Source organism: Sebastes umbrosus, chromosome 16, assembly GCF_015220745.1.
Source record: "Sebastes umbrosus isolate fSebUmb1 chromosome 16, fSebUmb1.pri, whole genome shotgun sequence".
NCBI lineage: Eukaryota > Metazoa > Chordata > Actinopteri > Perciformes > Sebastidae > Sebastes > Sebastes umbrosus.
The window spans coordinates 27,416,356-27,437,236 of NC_051284.1; the positions used below are offsets into that span (position 1 = coordinate 27,416,356).

Genomic DNA, 20,881 nt, shown 5'->3' on the forward strand with positions numbered 1-20,881 from the left:
CAGAATGTCCTGATACTGTCTGAGCGATACTCTGAGGTGGTCTACTATTATTCTGAAGTGAAATTAATCTGTGATAGTAAGAGTTTCCTTTAATCAATTCTATCTATCTACTGTAATTTAGAAGTCAGATCAGTCTTTGCAAAATGTATTCTTTAATATTAAGTTTGACTAAGTATTTACACAATTGGAATAACATTATTCTCTGAACTACATTTTGGAGGCGGTTTGTTTTTCTTTTAAATTATCATTCATTTCATATGTATTCATTTTTTGTTTCATTCATCAATTTTTTTTAACTTATTTATTAATTTGTTTAATTATTTATTCATTCATTTATTTATTATTGACAGACTGACTGACCTCTCAATGAATCTGAATGGCCCATCACGTTCATCATAACGGTGCTTTTATTTTGAAGGCCTATCACGTTCATCAGAATGGTGCTTTTATTTTGAAGTTCTACTCGCTCTCACCGTAATGCCTAGAATAGACACGTACCGCAAAACAACGTGGCTTGACGTAGTTACTTCTCGCTTGCCGCGGTGGGCGTATCAACGGTTGCAAGCTGGCTAGTAGCTAGTAAGTTAGCTTGCTCATTAGCAAACACTGTTTTACATTGAATAAGCGAGCTGAACTTTTTCCCCATAGTTTACGCGATACGTGTTTGTATATTTAATCCTGGAACATAAAAAAAGAGGGATAACAGAAAGAACAATTAAAATCTTCGACCCCCGAGGGTTTCACCGGTAAACCGGTAAACCAACACCGATCTGGTCAAACGTCTAACGGTCAAACCACTACGACACTTGTTGTGGGTTTTTCGGCAGATCACTACGGGGTTTCCAGGCGAACTTCGCCCTCATTTGCATAGACATTCCCGCTAGTGATGGGAATTCCGGCTCCTTTTAGTGAGCCGGATCATTTGGCTCAGCTCACCAAGAAGAGCCGGCTCTCTCGGCTCCCAAACGGCTCTTTGTTTGACCACTTCTGCCTTTTATAATTCAGACAAATTTAGCGCTGTTTTGACCTATGATTAGTATGTGTGCACATAATCACTTAGATTATTCAATATAATTATACTAAACCTTATAATTTCCAGAATATCATCATTTTACATGCTGCTTCGTTTCCGACTCTCACTCATCTTGTCTGCTATTCGCGCACCGTACTCCTCCTCTCTCTCCTCCTCTCCCTCCTGCTCTGTACCGGTAGACCGTCAGCGCGCCGCGCACTCCCGCCCCTCCCTGCTTGATGGTCTGTCATCCCGATTGGTCGCACGGACGTCAATAACACAATATTCAGTCACAGTCAGTGCATGGAGTGCCCGTGGCATGGAGAAGATCACCCTGTCATTCTGCCTTGAATTAATTATAGAAAAAAGAAAAGAAAAAAAAAGAGCCGGCTCTTATCGTTCACTTAAAGTAAATTTGTAAATTGTACATTTTATTCTTATTTTATTCTACGTTTTTATCTATTCTTTTTTTTATTATACTGTTTGACTTGCACCAACAAAGCCAAAGAAAATTCCTAGTGTATACCTCTTACACCTGGCAATAAATACCATTCTGATTCTGATTCTGATTCTGAAAAGAGCCGGCTCTTTGAACCGGCTCGTTCGACACGACACATCACTAATTCCCGTGTCGCCTGGCAATCAGAAGCAATTGATTCGCTCATGTCCCATAGAAAATGAATGGGGGCAAACTACGCTTCGCCTTCCTCAAAGAACGTATATTGACAAGATTTTAAAGTCAGTTGTTCGTGGTTTCATTGCAAAATCAGCGCCCAGCAGCAGAGCTACGCTTCTTTCATTTTGGACAGAAAGCGACTACCGGACGGAAGTAAAACGGCCGTTTAAAAAGGGCCGTAAAAATGTTAAACAAAATTATTTTTCTTTTATTGTCATATTCTACCGAAATGGCCTATGTTAAACAATAAATATATTATAATTATAATAATTGTTTTCAGTCCAAAATGGCGGAAGCTGCTGTTGTCAAAAAGACACCGGAGTTTCATCTCTATGCATTCAGTTTGTCTTCACCCTTGAATGAGATGCTACGTCTGTATGGTAAACACAGTAACTAAACAGTACTCGAGTATAATTTTGAGGTACTTATAGCCTACTTTACTTGAGTATTTCCATTTTCTACTTTATACTTCTACTCCCATTACGTGGAGGCAAATATTGTAGCCTACTTACTTACTCCACTACATCTATTTGATACCTTTAGCTAGTTACTCTGTAGGTTCAGATTAATAATACAAAATGTAATTAAATGATGATGTATTATTACGGAAAAAGATTAGACTACTACCTGGCACTATAATAAAAATACCATTTACAAGCTGCAACATTAAAGTAATGTACATATTAATGCATCAATAATTAGAATTCAATAAAATGTATTATTAAGTAATTGCCCATTCTGCATCGGTTAATGAGTACTTTTATTTAATGTACTTTATAAGTGTATTTTGATGCCAATACTTTCGTACTTTTAAATTTTGAATGCAAGACTTACTTGTAACAAAATACCTGTCTTCCACACTGTGGTATTGCTTATTTTACTTAAGTAAAAGATATGAATACCTATTCCCCCACTGGGTAAACATGAAGTAAAGCTACATCAAGCAGCCGTTTATCTTAAAGAGTGTAAACACACAGAAACACAGCTAGCCTGGCTCTGTCCAAAGATAAGAAAGAAAGAATAAATAAAAACACCACAAGTTGTCATAAAGATATGAAAAGTTTGTACTTAGGGACAACGCAATAAGAAATTTGTAATGACTATTACAAAAACAGTACAAAGGTTTCTTTGCAGTGTAACGTTACAAGCAAACAACAGAAGGACGCCTATTGTATAGAATTACAGACCAGTTAGTCTCATTTTAAATCACACTGCTGAACACATTATTGTATTCTATACAAAAACATGACAGGCACTTCATTTAAAATCAACTTACTGCGTATACAACTTTCAGATACATTTATATCTAGTAACTGAAGAACTGTGTCCACTGAGTTTACAACTATGTTGGGAGACAAATCTCTTCATTAGGTAGTTGAGGATTCATTATGGTCCCTGTAATCCATCGATGGATCGATAACTGAACAAACAGATGACATTAAAATGGGACGGGTAAGCAATAAATGAAATAATGGAACAACTTACTGATAACACACACATCAGAGACACAAAGTTGAACATTTGTCTACCTCACTAAAAAACAAAAAGATGTACATTTAATTCAAAACAATATTTAAGTACATAGATGCTGAACAAGACAAAAATGGTTTGGGGGTCACAGGACCTAAAACCTCCATTGGAGGGATGCATCAAGTTTCTGCATTAAAATAACTTTTTTATTAAATCTGGGGAAAATTCAGGGATACAATGCCCTAATTTTACCTCAATTTTCACTTGCTCGGATTTCCCTCTACAAATAGAGGGATACAGTGGCTCAAGGGCACTTCAGCAGGGCAGGGGTCAGAAAGGGACTTAAATTGATCAAATCATACTTTACAGTCCGCTCTCACTAACCCCAAACTGATTGTCTATATTTTCTGATACCAGCACTGTTGCAAAAAAACAGCTTGGAGTAAACACTTGGGTTCGTAAACTCTAGAAGTAACAGTTAATGTCTCCATTAAAGAATAAGTCTGATGAAATGGTGACCTCTTGTGCTGAAATGAAAGTTTAAATGTGAGTCAATAAAACCTACTCGTTTCATTCACACCCTCATTTAAAGTCCAATGGTGACGATGAGTAATGCTCTAGGATGATAAAAGACTAATAATAAGTGGTTGTAAATGATTCCCAGTGCTTAATTGTTTCAGCTTACTAAGAGTACCAGATGGATGGGAGTACTATCACAATGACAATATCTTGCCTGACATTCATGTTACAGCATAAGAAAATAATCAGCTGCGTTAGTGAAGACATTCAATTTTAGTGTTTGTTTAGAGTTCAATCATCTTAAGTCTCAAGATATCATCCATGACTTTTACAAGATTAACCAGTGTTGTTTGATTACCAGTATGTTGTTATTTAGAACTAGGTATGTAGAACTGAAAGGATTAGTCAACAGAAAATTAATCTGCAACATGGTAATTGCAAAAATTTCCTGGTTCCAGCTTCTCAAATATGAAGATTTCTTACATTTCTTTGTCTCATATGATAGAAACTTTAATTTCTTTGGATTTAGAATTATTATTTGGACAAAACAAGCATTTTAAATAAGTTATCTTTGGCTCTGGAAACTTAAGTCAGCTATTTTCTGACATTTTAAAGACCAACAGTTAATTTAAGGCAGAGTTGTCGAGCTGCCGACTAGGTGACTTTCTCGTTAGATTTAGGGACTTTTGGATCTAGTGCTTCTCGCTACTTTCAAAGGAAAAGAGTCGGCAACACTGGGCTGGGTTTTTAGGTTGGATCATTTAAAAAAAAAAAAAGCTAGTGTACTCTTGATAGTTTCTCAATATTGCCCACCCTGCCTTTAACATTGTCTTCAGGAAATAAAGAATGACACTTAAAATCTATCCTGTGATTGTCTTAAAATTCTACCACCCATCATATAAACTCGTACACTATAGTCTAACCATCCACCTGGTACCAAAGTAGGATAAAATAAACCTTAAAAAGTACTTACAAATATTAGCCCCAGGACCTGATACCCCACTGAGGGGTAAGTGCGAGACTATGGGATGTCGAGTACTTTTTAACCCAAGTATTTCAGGCAACCGTGGTGAATTTCCATGAGATGTTTCAGACCAATCTGGCTCGTTTCTGCAAAGTCCTGCAATGACTTTGCTGCATACAACTTTGGTCAGGGCAGGAAACAGACTTCTATCCATTGACCACGACCTCAGATGTGAATCACAATTTAGAAGCTACTTTCACCAGCTTGACTTCTGAAAATATAATAGGACCTCCAAATGTTTGACAGTTTGCCTGCCACAACCAAAATTTACCAGTAACTGGCTGGTGGCCGACACAACATCCCACTGTGGAATTTATTCTGGACAGTGTAAAGTGCTAATGGTGTTTGCAGCAGATTGACAAGTACTTCTTTGGATGTAGTTTGGACAGTTTAGGACGGATGTAGAAGCTCTAACAGGGCTCCAACCGCTCCAAAGTAGCCCTAAAATAAACAGAGAATAACGTTGAGTTAGAAATCGTTGAGCCCATCAAAGCACAAAACTACAGTTTTGGTCTCTGAGGTCAATCATTGTTTGAGTTATTTACCTCATGCTGGAGGAAGAGCGCCTTGAGTTGTCCTTTAGACCAGTAGTCCATGGCGTAGGCCAACAGCTTCATGGAGAGCGTGTTCACTCTCAGGAAGTTACCCACAAACACCACTCGCTCTATGTTCTTAGTGATGAAAGAGAACAGGGATAATATTACTTTTTGTCTTTTGAATCATGCTTTTTATTGTTTACTTAAGAAAAATGACTACAACCTAAACCATAAAAAAGTAATATGTAATATAATAACAGATAATAACTGTAAATTGAAAGACAAAGTACTATAAAACGAGGAGAACAAAATTATTATAATTAAAGAATAAAGAAATAAAGAATATGTCTAAAAAATAATGAATTACATTTTTTAAATAAATAAAAAATATTTTAAAAAATAAATATAAATAAATGAATGAATAAAATAAATCCACACACCAGATTCCCAATACTGAAATTACTTATTTGTAATGATATTTATTAGTTTGTATATGATATTAAATTATATCACGTATTACCGTTATGTCACAACTAGTAATAGTAGTAGTAGTTACAGTAGTGGAAGCCATAAAAAAGCATCTTACCCAAATAAAGCAGTAAATAATACTCTTCAACTAAACTAATAAATCCTTGCGACAAAAAACTGTTCTGTCTATCTATATTATTCAATGTATTTCTCTCAATATGTTTACATTTTCACTTTTTATTCCTTTTAATTATCTAACTGCATTTTTAGCTCACCTGTAAACCATTTTGTTCCACATCTATTGTTTTTACACTTAACACAATAAACACTATACTATGTATAGTAAATAATAAATTTGATTAAAGGATGTGTATTTGAAACCTGCTACACTGACTGCTAAATTAAAAAACACATCTCATTTATTATTGCTGGTTTGTGTTTTTAATTGTTTTTTTGAGTTGGACGCTTTCTCCTTTGGGCGTTGAAAGACACGTGGATAATGCAGCGTACCTCCTCTACGCCTTCATAGCCCTGTACAATGCTGCTTGATCAAGACGGCACAAGGCAGCACCGTAAAGAGGCTGAACGCAAAGAGGAAACGACCAGCGGGGACACCGGAGGGCGACGGATTTCTCCACATGACAGGTTCATCTAAAGTAAGTCTTTTTAAAATGTCTTTCATAACACAAGTGTTGAATTCAGACTCTTTTCTCACAATTGTATCTTGACATCCATCCATCAACCTTGGATTGTTTTTGCCAGTAAAACACAGATGCCAATAAAATACTCCTGTTACTAACCTCGTTGAGAGCACACATCCTTGTGATGGAGCCAATGTTATTGGTGATGGTGACCAGTGTTGCCCTGGCCAGGTCCTCTTTGGACACCGACTCCCTCTTCTCTTTGGACATCATGTTGCCAAAACTATCGAATCAAAACATGAGTCATATTAGATGAACAAACACTTAAAATTCAGCAATGTTATGCATCAAACAGCCAAACCTGAAAGCAAGATTCAGACCAAATTCTTGGAAATTACACATATTGAAAGTGGTGGACAGATGTTGGTATTCACTGGATATTATAATAATAATAATAAATATAGAGAAATCTTAAGGTGCTTCACACAAAGGGTAAAACAATCATAATACAGCGTTAAAACAATTTACACATAAAGAAAGCATGCGATAAAAGTGTTAATATAGGATAAATATAATCATAGACATAATATTTTAAGACCCAAGTTAAGAGTGAATAAAATGACTATAAAATTATAGCAGTTATTAAAAAGCCTAGGGGAAAGCTGTGAGGAACAGATGAGTCTTAAGATTAGATTTAAAAACAGCAAGTTGAGTGTGAGGCCCTATCTGTGGATGAAAACATCTTGCTCATAAGACATTGAATTAAAATTAAGGCTTCTTTTTTTCACCCTGGGATAGGAACCGGAGTAAATTTAGCTTTAACTGTCCTGGTTCCCCGTTTCATTAAAGCTGGGACTGTGTTCATGCTGGAATCCACCAACGCACCTTGAAGCTACAGCAAAGCCCGGCAACCCAAACCTCTCATAGTCTCCTCCATAGATGTCCCGAACCAGCTTGTCCACTCGGGTGCTCTCCCCTTCAGAAGCCATTTCTAGAGCTTCCTCGAAAGTAGAGCAGCCCGTCAGCAGGCAACACAGGCCCAGGAAGGTCCCACCACCGAGGCTGTAAACACACAGGAAGAGATGATATATAAACTATTAATATTCTAGAAATGTAAACACATCAGTCTAAAATTAAGGGCAAAGAGAAATGTCTGCCAAAAGTAATATTGACCACCTAAAAAATAAGTTTATGTACATTATAGCCTCCAAATTCAAAAACACTTCATGTTTTTCTCTCAGCACAAAGGGCCATTATGTCGAGGGAGAAGTAAGCGTTCATGAGTCCCTTTCTAAGCCACCAGACAGAGAAACCACATGTGAAAACAAACCAGTGGAGAGAGAAGTAGGAGGAAAACTGTCAGTTCAACTGACGTATTTCAAACTTTAAACCCAAATCAAACTAACAAAGAACTATTCTGCACAAGCAAACAGTTGAGTAAGGGAAGTGGTTCGGTAGCAGAGTTAAAAAAAATGCTGCTACTTTTCACACCAAGGCAAGCAGGCCACCCAGTTGACTGGAATACACCCGCCTGCATCACTGTAACCTGGTATCAGCCTGCGTGTGGTTCGCTAGTGTCACCTTACATGTTTTCTGTTTCTGTTCTGTTTTGGGTCCAGTGATACGCAAAACAAAAGTTTTGTTGTTTTCTTTTACTCATTCTAAAACTGTAGAATATGCTTTGTCCTCCAAATGGCAGCTTTACTACTTTATCTTTCATCATGATCATAAATTAAATCAAATGTGGTAATTGACTTGAAAATCACTTATAATCGAGCGTGTCTTAAAGTACGCCCCTGCAGCCCCTGTACTCCCTATGGGCCCCACCTTTAAGCAAAATAATACATAATATAGAGGCATAGACTGTATATAAGAAGTGGACGTAGTCACCGTGACGTCACCCATTGGTTTGTGGAGTGCTGCTTTGAAGCCTCGAGTTTGGCATTTTGGCCGTTGCCATCTTGTTTTTTTTGCAACCAGAGGTGACATGAAGGTGGAGCTAAGTACACCAAATGCTGAATAAGACATTTTTAGGCTTCCAAAGTGTTACAGTTGTCTTTAATGAACTGAAAACACACTGTGAAAGAGTTATAGTACTTAGACAAAAACGCGGACAACCCCCAGACCTGTCAATCACAAGGTAGCTACGTCCTAAAGCATACCCTGCTTTATGGTCTATTTGACTCTAAATGGGTCCATAATTTACTAAATGAACATCATGCTGTATTGAAGAACACTTTAAACTAGTGATTGAGAACATAAACTCATGTTTACAATGTTTACTGAGGTAATAAATCAAGTGAGAAGTAGGCTCATTTTCTCATAGACTTCTATACAATCAGACTTCTTTTTGCAACCAGAGGAGTCGCCCCCTGCTGGCTGTTAGAAAGAATGACAGTTTAAGGCACTTCAGCATTGGCTTCACTTTTCAGACCCGGAGGTAGCCCACTGTATGGAAGGCTGTGTTCTAAATTAATTATATTTAGTTTAAATGGGGGCAGCCTACTTAAAGCAAACTGCAGCAGGCCTCGTGGATTTCCATTGAGGGGCTACATAAGCATCTAATGTAAACAATTCCATTATATGACTAATATCCACCAGCCAACATGGCGAGTTCACAGTAAATCTCCATCCCTGATAATTACCTGGTCCCTGTAACTCGTTTGTAGTTGCTCTCAGAGTAGACGGCCAGGATGCTGACCCCAGAGCCTATGTTGACCAGCAGCAGAGGATAGGGGTTCTTCAGTGTGTAGGGCTTCTGGACGCAGCGATCTGGATCAGTGGGGTTTTCAAAGTAGTAACACTCTGAGGGTCCGCGGGACACCACCGAGTCGATGTACAACACCCCCCGAATCAAACAGTCCAGCTCATCCAGCTTGTGAAGCTGCAGGTCCGCCATCTTTTTTTTGGTGAGAGGAAACAAGAGAACATGGATAACATCACTAAAGGGATGTGGTCATGAGAATACAGAGGCGGGAAACTGGGGGAGGGGGGAAAGCAAAGGGGGGGTAAGAAAACAGGAACCTTCACTACAATTCTATTGAATACGTCTCGCCAGAAAGAAAGAAAAAGATCTCAAACAGATGTTGCCTATATTAGGAGGTAATTGTGCAATTGTACATCCCACAGTTTGATAAGATGGGACCTTTAATGCAACAATCACAATTTTTCTCATTGTAGTCACTGTTTAATTCCTCCAGATTAATTAATTGATATTTTATCATGGTCAAGAATGATTTTTTTTTTTAAAATTTGCTTTGATTTCTTGCCAATTGCATGAGGACATGCATACCCTTCTTGTCCTTGTATCCACTGGCTATTGTTACATCTTTAAATGTGGATTTCAGGTGCTCTCCATCACTGTTAAGACTACATGAATTCACATCACATGCTATAAATATGTCATACTTCCCAATTCTGTCTCCTCTTTCCCTTCCTGTCAATCTTCACTGTCCAGCCTGTAAAAGCAAACAGAGGAGAACAACTGCAGACCCACCGTGCGGAAATCAGACTCAAACTTGTACGCCCCCCCTCCTGTGGCGCAGAGGGTGGTGTGGAGGCTGGAGAAATGCTTGTTGCGGCCCATCTGCAGGAAGGCCGGCAGGTCATGCGTGGGGAAGCGGATGAAGTGCAGGTTGCCCGTCCTGCCGCACAGCGTCAGGTCCTGCAGCTCCAGGTGCACGTCCCTGATGCCCGTTTTACCATAGGCGGTGTTGGAGGTGAGGTAGCGCCGGATGCTCTTCAGGTTCTCCACCTCTTCCTGCTCCTCCTCTGCTGTGATGTCTTTGGGCTCAAAGTACACCAGCTTCACCAGAGTGCCTCCAATGTCCATCCCAAACCAGGGAAATGCTGCATTATGTGAGATAATAAATGAAAAAAAAAAATCACTCACCAATATTTTTTTATTTTTTTTAACATTTCTTTTTATTAATAACCTCTACATATTCAGTGTAATTTACAAATTGAACAATATATAATTCTAAAGATGGGGGAGATTTATAAAGCTTGAACATAATGGTATTTAATTTACCAAATAGCAATAATTGTATTTTCTGATTCTTGTTTTCATAATGCAAAATAACACCCTCATCTTTTGTTTGATGAGCAAAATAATCCAACAGCTTCTATCATAATGTTGTGCAATAATAATAATAATATTACAGTTAAAATGTTCAAAATTATATATATATATGTAATGTACATTTGTTTGGGGTTATAAAATGGTGCTTGTTTTCATGCATACATTATATTTTTTATGTGAAAAGCTCAAAGAAAAATGTGACATCAGCCTCCTTTTATAAAGTGTTCTCTGACTAAACAATAACATTTATAGTATATGTAATATAAATATTATTGTTTGAATGCTTAGTGACAGAGAGGACAAACAGAGCTGATGTCTCAATGTTGCAGCTTCATCCTCAGAGGCAGAAGTACAGTGTGTACGATGAACGCCATCTTGTTGCAAAACAGATCCTGTCTATTTACTGCCATTACATCTCACTGATATTACACTGTAATACCAACACCAACATGATTTAGTCAGTTTTTGCATCATCCCAGCACATTATGCACACATTTACAATTTATTTAGATGAATTTATGCCACCTATTATATGCTATTCTTTGCAAGATATGTATTTCCACTGCCTATCTTTTGTGTGGGAACGCCTTTTCATATGTATATAACTGCACATGCAAATATTTATATAACTGCACATGCAAATATGTATTTAACTGCACATGCAAATATGTATTTAACTGCACATGCAAATATGTATTTAACTGCACATGCAAATATGTATACAACTGTACATGCAAACGTTTGTGTTTCCCAGTAAATACCCTCAGCCCATTGCTAGTATAACGGTTTACACCTACGCGGCCTTGTTTTCTTCACCGAGTCGCTCCGACGCCTCGACGTCGAGTTGGAGCTCCGCCGGTCGGATGTTGCTTTTCCTGCGGCCGCGGCTGCCTCATTGTTGGGCATCATCTCCTCCTTGCTGTCGGAGCGCGGCTGCTTCGTGGGCGTTTCGTCTTCGTCGATACCTTCATCGTCGCGTTGGTGGCCATTGAACGCCATTGAAAATAAATGAGTTAATTCGCTACATATAGACGCTGCGGTTTATTATAAATAAATAATAAAACTATTGGACGTCGATGATTTATGATGTTGGACAATGAGGCAGCTAATTAGCTAAGCTAAGCTAAGTAGCTGTGTCGTTAACGGCTGAGCTACATGTCCTCTTTATGCTCGCGCTGTCAAGTAGTGATGGGAAGGTCACGAACGAGTCGGTTCAAAGAGCCGGCTCTTTTTAAGTGAACGATAAGAGCCGGCTCCCGTCCGAGAGCCGTTTTTGTTTTGTTTTTCTTTACTTAAAGGGACTGTTTGTAACTTTTTACACGTATAAATCACCCGGGTTGGTGTCCCAGTCGCGCTCGCATATGCGCGCTCGCGTGTGAACGGAGTCTCTGCTCCTCTGCCTGTCTGCCTTCACTCAGCTCGCTCCAGGTTCAGGTTCAGGTGACTTTATTTGTACCCGTAGGTAGATTTGTTTTAAAAAATAGAGGATGACATCCGTATTGACAATAAGGTAGAGCAAAGACAAGAGACAGACATACCAAAAACATGACAAAGAGTACTCAAAGGCTTACTGGGATCAGGACCCAGCAAAAAGAAGGCCACGAGAACAATATAAAAAAAAAAAAACACCGAAATATCAGGACAAAAAAGACACAATAAATGAGAAAAGGGATAAAATTTCCATAAATATGTGCAAAAGCTGCTAGGACTTATTCGCGGTGCGATGCGGTGCGGTGCAGTGCGCTGCAGTGCGCTGAGGTGCGTTGAGGTGCGTTGCGGTGCGTTGTGGCGTTGTGTGGCGCGGTGCGCGAATAGCAGACAAGATGAGTGACAATTGGAAAACGAAGCAGCATGTAAAATTATGGTATTCTGGAAATTATAAGGTTTTGTATAATTATATTGAATAATTTAAGTGATATATGTGCACAATTACTAATCATAGGTCAAAACAGCGCTAAATTTCACTGAATTATAAAAGGCAGAAGTGGTAAAACAAAGAGCCGTTTGGGAGCCGGCTCTTCTTGGTGAGCTGAGCCAAATGATCTGGCTCACTAGAAAGAGCCGGAATTCCCATCACTACTGTCAAGACTGGAGTGGGCGGGGCCAGCAAGTGATTGACGGACGCCAGGACCAATCAGAAAGCGAATCCGCCAATCAGAGAACAGTTTATAAAAGGAGGCTGATGTCACATTTTTCTTTGAGCTTTTCACACATGTTTTCATGCATACATAATGTATGCATGAAAACAAGCACCATTTTATAATCCCAAACAAATATAAAATATATATATGATTTTGAACATTTCAACTGTTATATTATTATTATTATTGCACAACATTATGATAGAAGCTGTTGGATTATTTTGCTCATCAAACAAAAGATGAGGATGTTATTTTGCATTATGAAAAAAAAATCAGAAAATACAACAAACTTATTGATGCCATTTGGTATATTAAATACCATATGTCCAAGCTTTATAAATCTCCCTCATCTTTAGAATTATTTATTGTTCAATTTGTAAATGACACTGAATATGTTGAGGTTATTCATAAAAAGAAATGCAGTAGTAATGCAGAGTAGCTAATTTATTATTTATTTCTTTATTGATATTTTATTTACTTTTTTCAATTCAGTCTTACTTTTGAGATGATATATATTTTTTTCTTTAATGACAATTATTTATTTAATGTAAAATTCAATCATTTTCTTTCTTCGTATTTTTTTTTTTTTTTACAAAATAATAATATAATGGATTCCTGTCCAGGATGCTTGGTCACCCTTCTTCTGTGTGACATAAGTCAAATAAAATTGGCATAAACTTGTCGTTTCTCTGCAGGGAAATCAACATGCACACTCAATAAAGGCATTTATTTTTATAATTCAGGTTTATTGATATGATTGTCACGTAAATAGCTAGAGACAGTGCCTTAACATTTTTATAAACCTTAAACTGGGATTACAATTTACATGTGCTCCATAATGGCAATACATTTACATCTACAAAGCATCTTTGCAGCTCAAATATCCTTTTAAAATGTGCAACACTTTCTGAATTTAAGTTGGTTTTCTTTCTGACACTTCTTATATTGACAATGCTATTTACAATAAAATGTCATCTCACAGAACATAACTTCTCAAACTTGTTTCTATTTAAAGGAGAAAACAAAACCTAAGGAAAAATAAAATGTAATCTCAAACATTTACACCCGGATGGCTAAGTGCAGCAAAATTTGCTCATTTCCAATTTTTAATTGTGCATTTTTAAAATGATCCCATTGCATAAAAAACTATTTACACTACATTTTTAATTTTTTCAAAGATCAAAACAAAAGACATAAGCAACAACCACAGAAATGACCATATAAATACCCAGTTAAATATGCAGCGATTGACATGACGGCTCACGGTTAGGAAACAGGAAGTGCCATGGGAAAAGGTTTTGGAGCAATTGTCTGGACTATGTAAAGTATTTAATTTAATTACGCAGCTGACTGATTCTTTTAGACATTATGAGCGCTTTGGAATGTTTTTGACGCATCAGTTTTTCTTAAAATACATAATTAGATATCTCTATATTGTGTATATATATGTACAAATAAATACTGACATTGCACTAGCCATCATTTACAGAGTGTGATGCTGGTACTCTTTCTTCCAAGGTCCACATCCAATATAATTCAGGTCCTTTGTACGCTAATAATCACTGGATGACCGCCAACCTTCTTATCTCGAAAGTGCTTATCAGACAAGTGAACATACAAACATTTCTATCATTAATACAGAGCATCGGTGTATCTTTACAAACCACATAATTGCAGCAAGTGCATAAATAACCTGAGATCTCAACCCAGTGCCACGAAGTTCCCTAACTAGAATAAGATGGGTAGATTTGGTTTTTGCTCACTAGGGCAAACTTCATTCAACAATAAAACAATAAAACATAGTCGGACTTAACATACTCATAATTAATGACATGATCAAAGGTCTGGCAAGTCAGCTATTATTACTAAAGGTAATTATTAAACAGCTGCCTCACGCCAACCCAGTCCAGTGACTACAATAAGGCACCATAACCTTAAGATCCTCTTTCAAAAGCCTTAAAGCCTAATCTTCTCTCCCTTTAAAAGGTATTAAATCCCCTTAATGCTTAAACTTCCACGCCATCAGCAGTGCACAGGCGCCCACTCCTGCAGCGGTCAGAACGTACTTTGTATTAGTTGCCAGGGCGCGAGAGGCCATCTTCTTCTCTGAATCCTGCTCTGGTGAAGTATCAGCGGGTGCAGGCTCAGAGGGGTGGTGGTTCTCACTGAAGGAGGTGTTTACACTCAATACAGTCTCAACAGTGTTGGTGGATAGTGGTGGCGCAGAGGTGAGCTCCTTGGCTGCTTCACCGTTGACGATTTGAGCTCGTGGTATTGAATTTTGGCCGTCTAGGTCGAGGATAGACGGCTCCTCAGATACATGCACCTCGTGCATCAGCACCTCCTGCCTTTCCAAACTCTGACAAGGAGACTCGTAGTTGTTTTCCTCCGGTTCGTTATGGTTAAGAGCGAAGCCGTTCTCCTGGCATGGCAGTGCTGACGCTGTAGTCGCGGCGGTGGAGCTGACAGCAGAGCATGCAGGAAGGTGGGCAGAGGTCACGGCGTCCGTTGCAGCGTCGCTCATTTCCAGACGCTCACTATTACCCGAGTAGGGCTGCGCCGGTGTGCTGGGTGCAGGGATGGTAGGGCTGTCATGATTTTCTGGGAGGATGCTGATGAGCTGGCCAGGCTTGCTCAGACACATACTGCTGTCAGCCCAGAGAGAGGCGTCCATCCCAGCAGCACCCGGCAGCGGAGGGGAGGTTGTAGCTGCAGTTTCTGTCTGCGGGCTGCTTTCAACAACCTGCAGGTGAAAATTATAACATGATAGGTTTAGTTTTTAAAAAGGAAGCTGGTGTAATATTTCTAACATTCTGTCTATTTCTCATGTACGTGAATGTGGCTTGACAAGATATTAGAATCACAACAACTGACCACCTCAAAGTGTAGTTGAATCTATCCCTCTCAGACGTACTGTTAAACAAAACCTGAACATTATAAGAGTATATTCTTCTCAAAGATGTTATGCTGTTGGGTAAAAACAACACGACATTTGATTTGGTGTCATCTAATGATGTAGTTGCAGATTGCAACCAACTGAGTACCCCTCCGCTCACTCCTCCCTTTCAAAGACTGCTGTAACGTGAGCCGCCGAGTGCAAGACCATGGTAACGCCGTTCGCCTCGCTCAGAGGCCATCCTTACTATAATAACACTACTTTAGGAGCAACGGAAGTCAGACGGTGGCTGGCGGTACCACGGTTTTGCACTCTGCGGCTCACCATTATCGCAGTTTCACAAGCGTGTCGGAGAACTACGGTGGCCTTCAGGTAACATAAAAGCGTGAAAGTCTCTCTCTAGAGCCAGTGTTTCGTTTGTCCATTCTGGGCTACTGTCGAAACATGGCAGAGCAACATGGCTACAAGACTTGCGCTTTGAATATTGGGTCATTTGGGGAAACATATGAAATCGATTTTAGGAGACACTTAGTTATAACTAAGTTGTAACAGGTAACAATTACTACAAAGTTAACCAGTGTGTCTTATTGGCAAAAACAAAAAATCTCTCACACTGTTGGTCACTTGTAGTCTATTAATGATGGTTCAGTCCTCACACCTTCACCAGGTAAAATTCATGAATGAAGAGATTTAATTAATTTTGACTGATGAAGGTTTGAGGGTCGAAACAAATAAAGTGAGTACCAGAGACAAGATCTTTTGTTTTTTTATTACTGAGTCTTAAAATTAGCATATTTTGGTATTCACCTGTGTAGTAGGAGGTTCAGACATCTCTTCAGGCTGCAGGACAGCAGCAGGTTTTAGGACCACAGGAGGGGTGGTGTCCTGGACTGGAGGCTTCTCTGGGGTCAACGTGAGGAAAGAGGATCCATCGGTCACATCTGAGTTTATCGGAGTTGGAGAGGGACTCTGTGGTGGCCTGATCTCTGTGGAGGTTGTTGCTGTTTGGAGACGATCTGGGCTGGAAGGAGTGTCCGTTTCACACGGCACAACAGGACGAGATGGTGGAGGAGGAGTGGCCACACCGTTGATCAATACCTCGCCGTTTCCTGCGCTCCCCTGATCAGGGATCACGCCATCATCACCAGGGACATCCTGGATGTCTGATTCAGAGTTTTCCACTGGCTCCTGGTGAGACTTAATCTCCCTCTGTGGAGGTGGGGTTGTAACCGCCTGAGTGACAGGAGAAGGAGGAGGTGTTGGTGTGCGGGGTGCCACTTCATTCTGAGTCGACTGTGGAGGCTCGGGTGGAGAAACAGCCTCAGGAACTTGAGCTGCTGAGCTCTGGGGGGCTTGTGGCTGCACAGGGATTTCCAGAGAGGGTGAGACCTGGGCAGCTGGCTCTGGAGGAGCTGATGCATCAGCTGGCGGAGCAACAGCAGCCTGACTGTTTGCTCCATTCTCTGGGAAGGACAGATGACTGGCAGATGGTGCTGGATGGACGTGTGCCCTGACGACAGTCGTTGGAGGGGAGCCGGGGTTGGAATCTAGGGCAAAGCAAACAATGTTGTCATTTAAATCCATTTTGAATCATATGACTAAAGCCCCTGAGGGACTAGCTGACACTGTAACTATACAGTACTTCAGTTGTCATTTACTGGATTCTCTAATGTCACATCAAACAGCACGGAAGTTCACAGGACCAGCAAACATACAGCAGATTATTCCCTGATACATTTAATGGAAAAACAATGCAAAACGCCACGAGATATAATATGATTTTATAAATCATACTAATAATAACACATTAGTGAATATAAAATGAATGTTATGGATAGATTTGAATTTCAGAGAATGGTAAAATTAAAAGGTAATGGGGAAAGGGAAATATGAACTAAATATAAAGAGTAAAGTTTTCCTTCTCACGCTTTGCATCTGCACTTTCACCCTTCAGCTATCAAAAAAATATGTACAGCACACCATTCTCCCGCACATCTTTCTCACAACACAGAGTTATCTCTGAAGGTCACACGGCAAGGAGACACTGTTTTGCTTCAACTGAGTAAATGAGCTGTAAGACACCGTACACTTGCTCGCCTGTGAACCGTCCATGCAGGTGCCAAAAATAGAATAATATATTAACATTTATGCAAACAGTTTGTTTCCAAAATAAATTACTGCAATATACAACGCTGAGTCCAGCATACTGTGCTACAAACTACACCAGTAGGTAGTGCATGAGATAATAATGAAAATATTGGATATTAGAACCACAGCACAAATGGTAGGCCACAAACACTTGGATTATTCTGCATTTATTTTTTTTGTGTCTGTAATAATGTGGTCCTCTTCACATACGACTAAAATTAAATTGTGGTTTCACTGTGTGGTAATCTAACAACATCAACTCCGTTTCATTTAAGTGTAAAATACTGAATATCTCACATACTACTTTGATCATAGGGAACCTGAAAAATATTCTGATAGAATTAGTTTGAGGTAGTAGGCTAAATATGTTCTAGTGAAAAAAGGGAAAACTACATTAAATTCTACACTATAATACACAGTTAAAGACTTACTGTTGACGCCATTCAGAGCGTCGTATTCTGCTCTAATCTCAGCTGCTAGAGTCGGCTGCTCACACGCCTCAAGTGCTTCGATGAACTGCTCCGGCCAGTTTTCTCTCCTCCTCAGACAGTCCAGAAGAAGCATAGCGCTGTCGAGGCCCCCATACGTTTCTCTTTTTGCCTCGATGTTCTCCTAAAATTAGGTTTCATAAAAAAAAAAAAGCATAGGGAAAAAAACATACATGAGTTTATCAGTTTCTTGTTAGTGTAGTGATGATTTCCAGTGAAGTTTTTTGTTCAAAGGGTACCATTATGGTCAGTACGGTAGTATCGACAAATTTGGATACTAGAGCCAATACATTATATTAATCCAATACGATTCAAACTATCTCCAACCATAGTCCTATGTCCTTGTACCTAATGAAACTTACCCTATCGTGAGCAGTCAGGCAAGGCAGATGCATCATCATCTCTCTCACTTTCACCTTGCTCACAATTTTCGGCATATTCCGCCGCAAGTATCCATTGTACAGCCTTTCACTGGCAAATGACATCTGTGAAATGAGAAAGTGGACAAAAGCACAGGGATAGTGAAGACTTCAATTTTTTTTAAATAATTTCTTCTCCCGATACACTCGTCAGGTTTGTACAGTATAATTTTGAGTACTTCCTCAGTTGCCAAGGCACTTTGGCCACATTCCCAATTTCTACTCTTATTACATATGAGATGGGAAAGTACCCAAGAAAACCCATTAAGGAAATCTGATCGTTATTGTCTGCAAAGATCACAGACACACTTCGGGGATTTTTACTCAATGAAACCGAAAGTGAAAGTGAAGATCAGACATCCTGTAGCTTCAGGGGGAAAAGGAAAATGTTAACATTTCCTTTTCATTTCAGTTTATGAGAAACATTAAAAAAAAAACAGTATGTAACTCAATCTTCACACCTGCAACCCTTTTGTTCCCTTTTAAAAGTGGAGGACACCGCTCTTTCATTTCAAGGTTGAAGTTGTCTGGCGTACAAAGAAGGTGAACAGGCCCTGACTAGTAGTAACTGATTAATCAACTCCAGTTTAATATCTGAACTTCAAATGTGCAGCCCGAACGTCTCGAACCTGTCACTCCAAACACACACACACACACTCCTATCGTTTTTCAATGTCAAATATAAAGCTTTGACACACTTTTTTTGTATTGAATACATCTTTAAACCTTTACTTTGTTTATACCTAAACAGTCAGGTGGAGTAATCTGTTGTCAGGTTTAGTCAGGGGGAATGTTTTCACAAGATTATCTTGTCATCACTGCCCACGTTAAATAGAGCAGTGCGTTAAAGTTTAGTGTAAACGTGTTGCAGCAGTCTGGAATAAATGTCAGAGGCAGAAAGCAAAGAGCAAAGTCTTCCTCACTGTATCATTAGCCCTCAGAGGCCATGGTTATATCAAGATATATGCAGATATACTGAGTTGTGTGCAGGCCTTAAGAGGAATGTGGGAAGTGTGTATTATTTCCAAGCATGCATGTTAAGTGTAAAGTGATGAGGGATTGCAGATTAACAAGACAAGGAAGGTGGTGTGAGAGAGAAAAAAAAGCACCTTGACACGAGGTGCAGAGCTGAGCCAAATGAATGACCTCTAAACAGGCAGTCCTTTTCTTGTCTCCTTGGCTTTCCAAGACTCTCTGGGTCAAATTACAAGCAGAATAGATCTCATATAGTCTCTGTTTCAAGTCTTATTTTAGTCTCAGAAAGCTTGCAGTGAAGGACAAGCTTGATCAGATCAACTTTATTATGCCACATAAGGAAAATTCAACAAGAAGTGAAAGCAAATATGTTTAGAGTTGCATACTGGCATGAGGAAATAACCCATCAAGCTCCAGCTATAACTATAACTGCCAGTAAAATGTTGAAATATATTGTTAAATATACTTTTCAAGCCTATATTTTGTGTTAAACATCTAGAGACACATTTCAAAAAGGGCTGCACACAAACAACAAGGACAACAGAGCCTGTAAAATATGGAAATATATTGTGTAATACTTGTCAAACATACTTAACAGGCTGTTAAACATCTGACTAAGAAGGTTGGGACACATTTACACACAAACAACAACAACAGAGGCTTAAAAACAGCCTGTAAAATATGGAAATATACTGTTAAATATACTTTTCAAGCCTATTTTTTGATAATCTACTGACTAAGCAAGTTTGGAAGAAGAAAAAACAGGCTGCACACAAACAAAAAAGACGATTTACTTGCTTGTAAATGACTGAAATATGTTGTAAATATATGAAAACATGAACTAGCATTTAAAAGTGAGTTTAAATTGATAAATACGTCACAACCTAGCTTGATGTCACCGCTGTTTCCTGAGTTGACACTTGACAAAACACTCAATAAAACACATATTCTATGTACTTAAACACTTAACTGTGTTAATATCACATAATATAGTGCTTACCTTTCGTGTTTTGTTGCGTCAGCAAGTCGTGAGTGCCTCTCTGAAGCTTTTCCTGCCTCTCAATAAAAAAGCTGCGCTGTCTTCTTCACACACATCTGCGCAGAGGTTCCCTTCCGCCAGCTCCGCGTTCTCGATTCCTATTGGACGAGAGCGTCGTCACTCAAAGAGCGAGCCAATAGGGTTAATGTACGGCTGTAAAGGAGGCGGGGCGTGCTTAATCTTGACCCTAACAGTGACCTTTGCTGTGCTGTGATGGGATGGCTGCAGAATTAGATTGGATATAGACTTGTTGGTTTACATCTGCCTCTAATCCCTGATCCTAATCCGTTCACATGGACACAAACACAGATCATACACACAGAGGGGAGGGGACGAACTGTTATGCAT

General features: G+C 39.2%; 2 protein-coding genes and 1 long non-coding RNA gene across 4 annotated transcripts; 1 reads left to right on the forward strand and 2 right to left on the reverse strand.

Moving 5' to 3' along the window:
• Window positions 1-2,731: 2,731 nt before the first annotated feature.
• On the reverse strand, window positions 2,732-11,600 carry pank2 (pantothenate kinase 2). Its single transcript, XM_037746586.1, has 7 exons — window positions 11,225-11,600; window positions 9,843-10,195; window positions 8,992-9,245; window positions 7,232-7,408; window positions 6,506-6,629; window positions 5,247-5,372; window positions 2,732-5,142 (listed from the first exon to the last, which is right to left on the reverse strand). The coding sequence occupies exons 1-7, from the start codon at window positions 11,424-11,426 to the stop codon at window positions 5,092-5,094; spliced, it is 1,287 nt and encodes a 428-aa protein (XP_037602514.1). The 5' UTR covers window positions 11,427-11,600; the 3' UTR covers window positions 2,732-5,091.
• Window positions 6,055-10,082, forward strand: LOC119474533. The gene is made up of 2 exons (XR_005203576.1): window positions 6,055-6,361; window positions 9,804-10,082. It is a non-coding gene; the product is annotated as an uncharacterized LOC119474533 (long non-coding RNA).
• Window positions 11,601-13,280: 1,680 nt separating the features above from the next.
• mavs (mitochondrial antiviral signaling protein) lies at window positions 13,281-20,650 on the reverse strand. 2 transcript variants are annotated; one of them, XM_037746834.1, is made up of 6 exons: window positions 20,495-20,566; window positions 19,629-19,713; window positions 18,463-18,585; window positions 18,044-18,224; window positions 16,272-17,011; window positions 13,281-15,311 (listed from the first exon to the last, which is right to left on the reverse strand). In XM_037746834.1, the coding sequence occupies exons 3-6, from the start codon at window positions 18,583-18,585 to the stop codon at window positions 14,568-14,570; spliced, it is 1,788 nt and encodes a 595-aa protein (XP_037602762.1). In that variant the 5' UTR covers window positions 19,629-19,713; window positions 20,495-20,566; the 3' UTR covers window positions 13,281-14,567. The 2 variants fall into 2 exon arrangements, with proteins under 2 accessions (XP_037602762.1, XP_037602761.1); XM_037746833.1 differs by lacking the exon at window positions 19,629-19,713 and having other exon boundaries at window positions 20,495-20,650.
• Window positions 20,651-20,881: the final 231 nt, after the last annotated feature.

Coding starts and splice junctions, on each gene's coding strand:
- pank2 (XM_037746586.1), bottom strand. CDS start 11,426: ATGGCGTTCAATGGCCACCAACGCGACGATGAAGGTATCGACGAAGAC. Junction 9,246..9,842: donor TTGAGTCTGATTTCCGCACG/GTGGGTCTGCAG, acceptor ACCAAAAAAAAG/ATGGCGGACCTGCAGCTTCA. Junction 7,409..8,991: donor AAACGAGTTACAGGGACCAG/GTAATTATCAGG, acceptor GTGTGTTTACAG/CCTCGGTGGTGGGACCTTCC.
- mavs (XM_037746833.1), bottom strand. CDS start 18,585: ATGTCATTTGCCAGTGAAAGGCTGTACAATGGATACTTGCGGCGGAAT. Junction 17,012..18,043: donor CGCTCTGAATGGCGTCAACA/GTAAGTCTTTAA, acceptor GCTTTGCCCTAG/ATTCCAACCCCGGCTCCCCT. Junction 15,312..16,271: donor CTGAACCTCCTACTACACAG/GTGAATACCAAA, acceptor TTTCACCTGCAG/GTTGTTGAAAGCAGCCCGCA.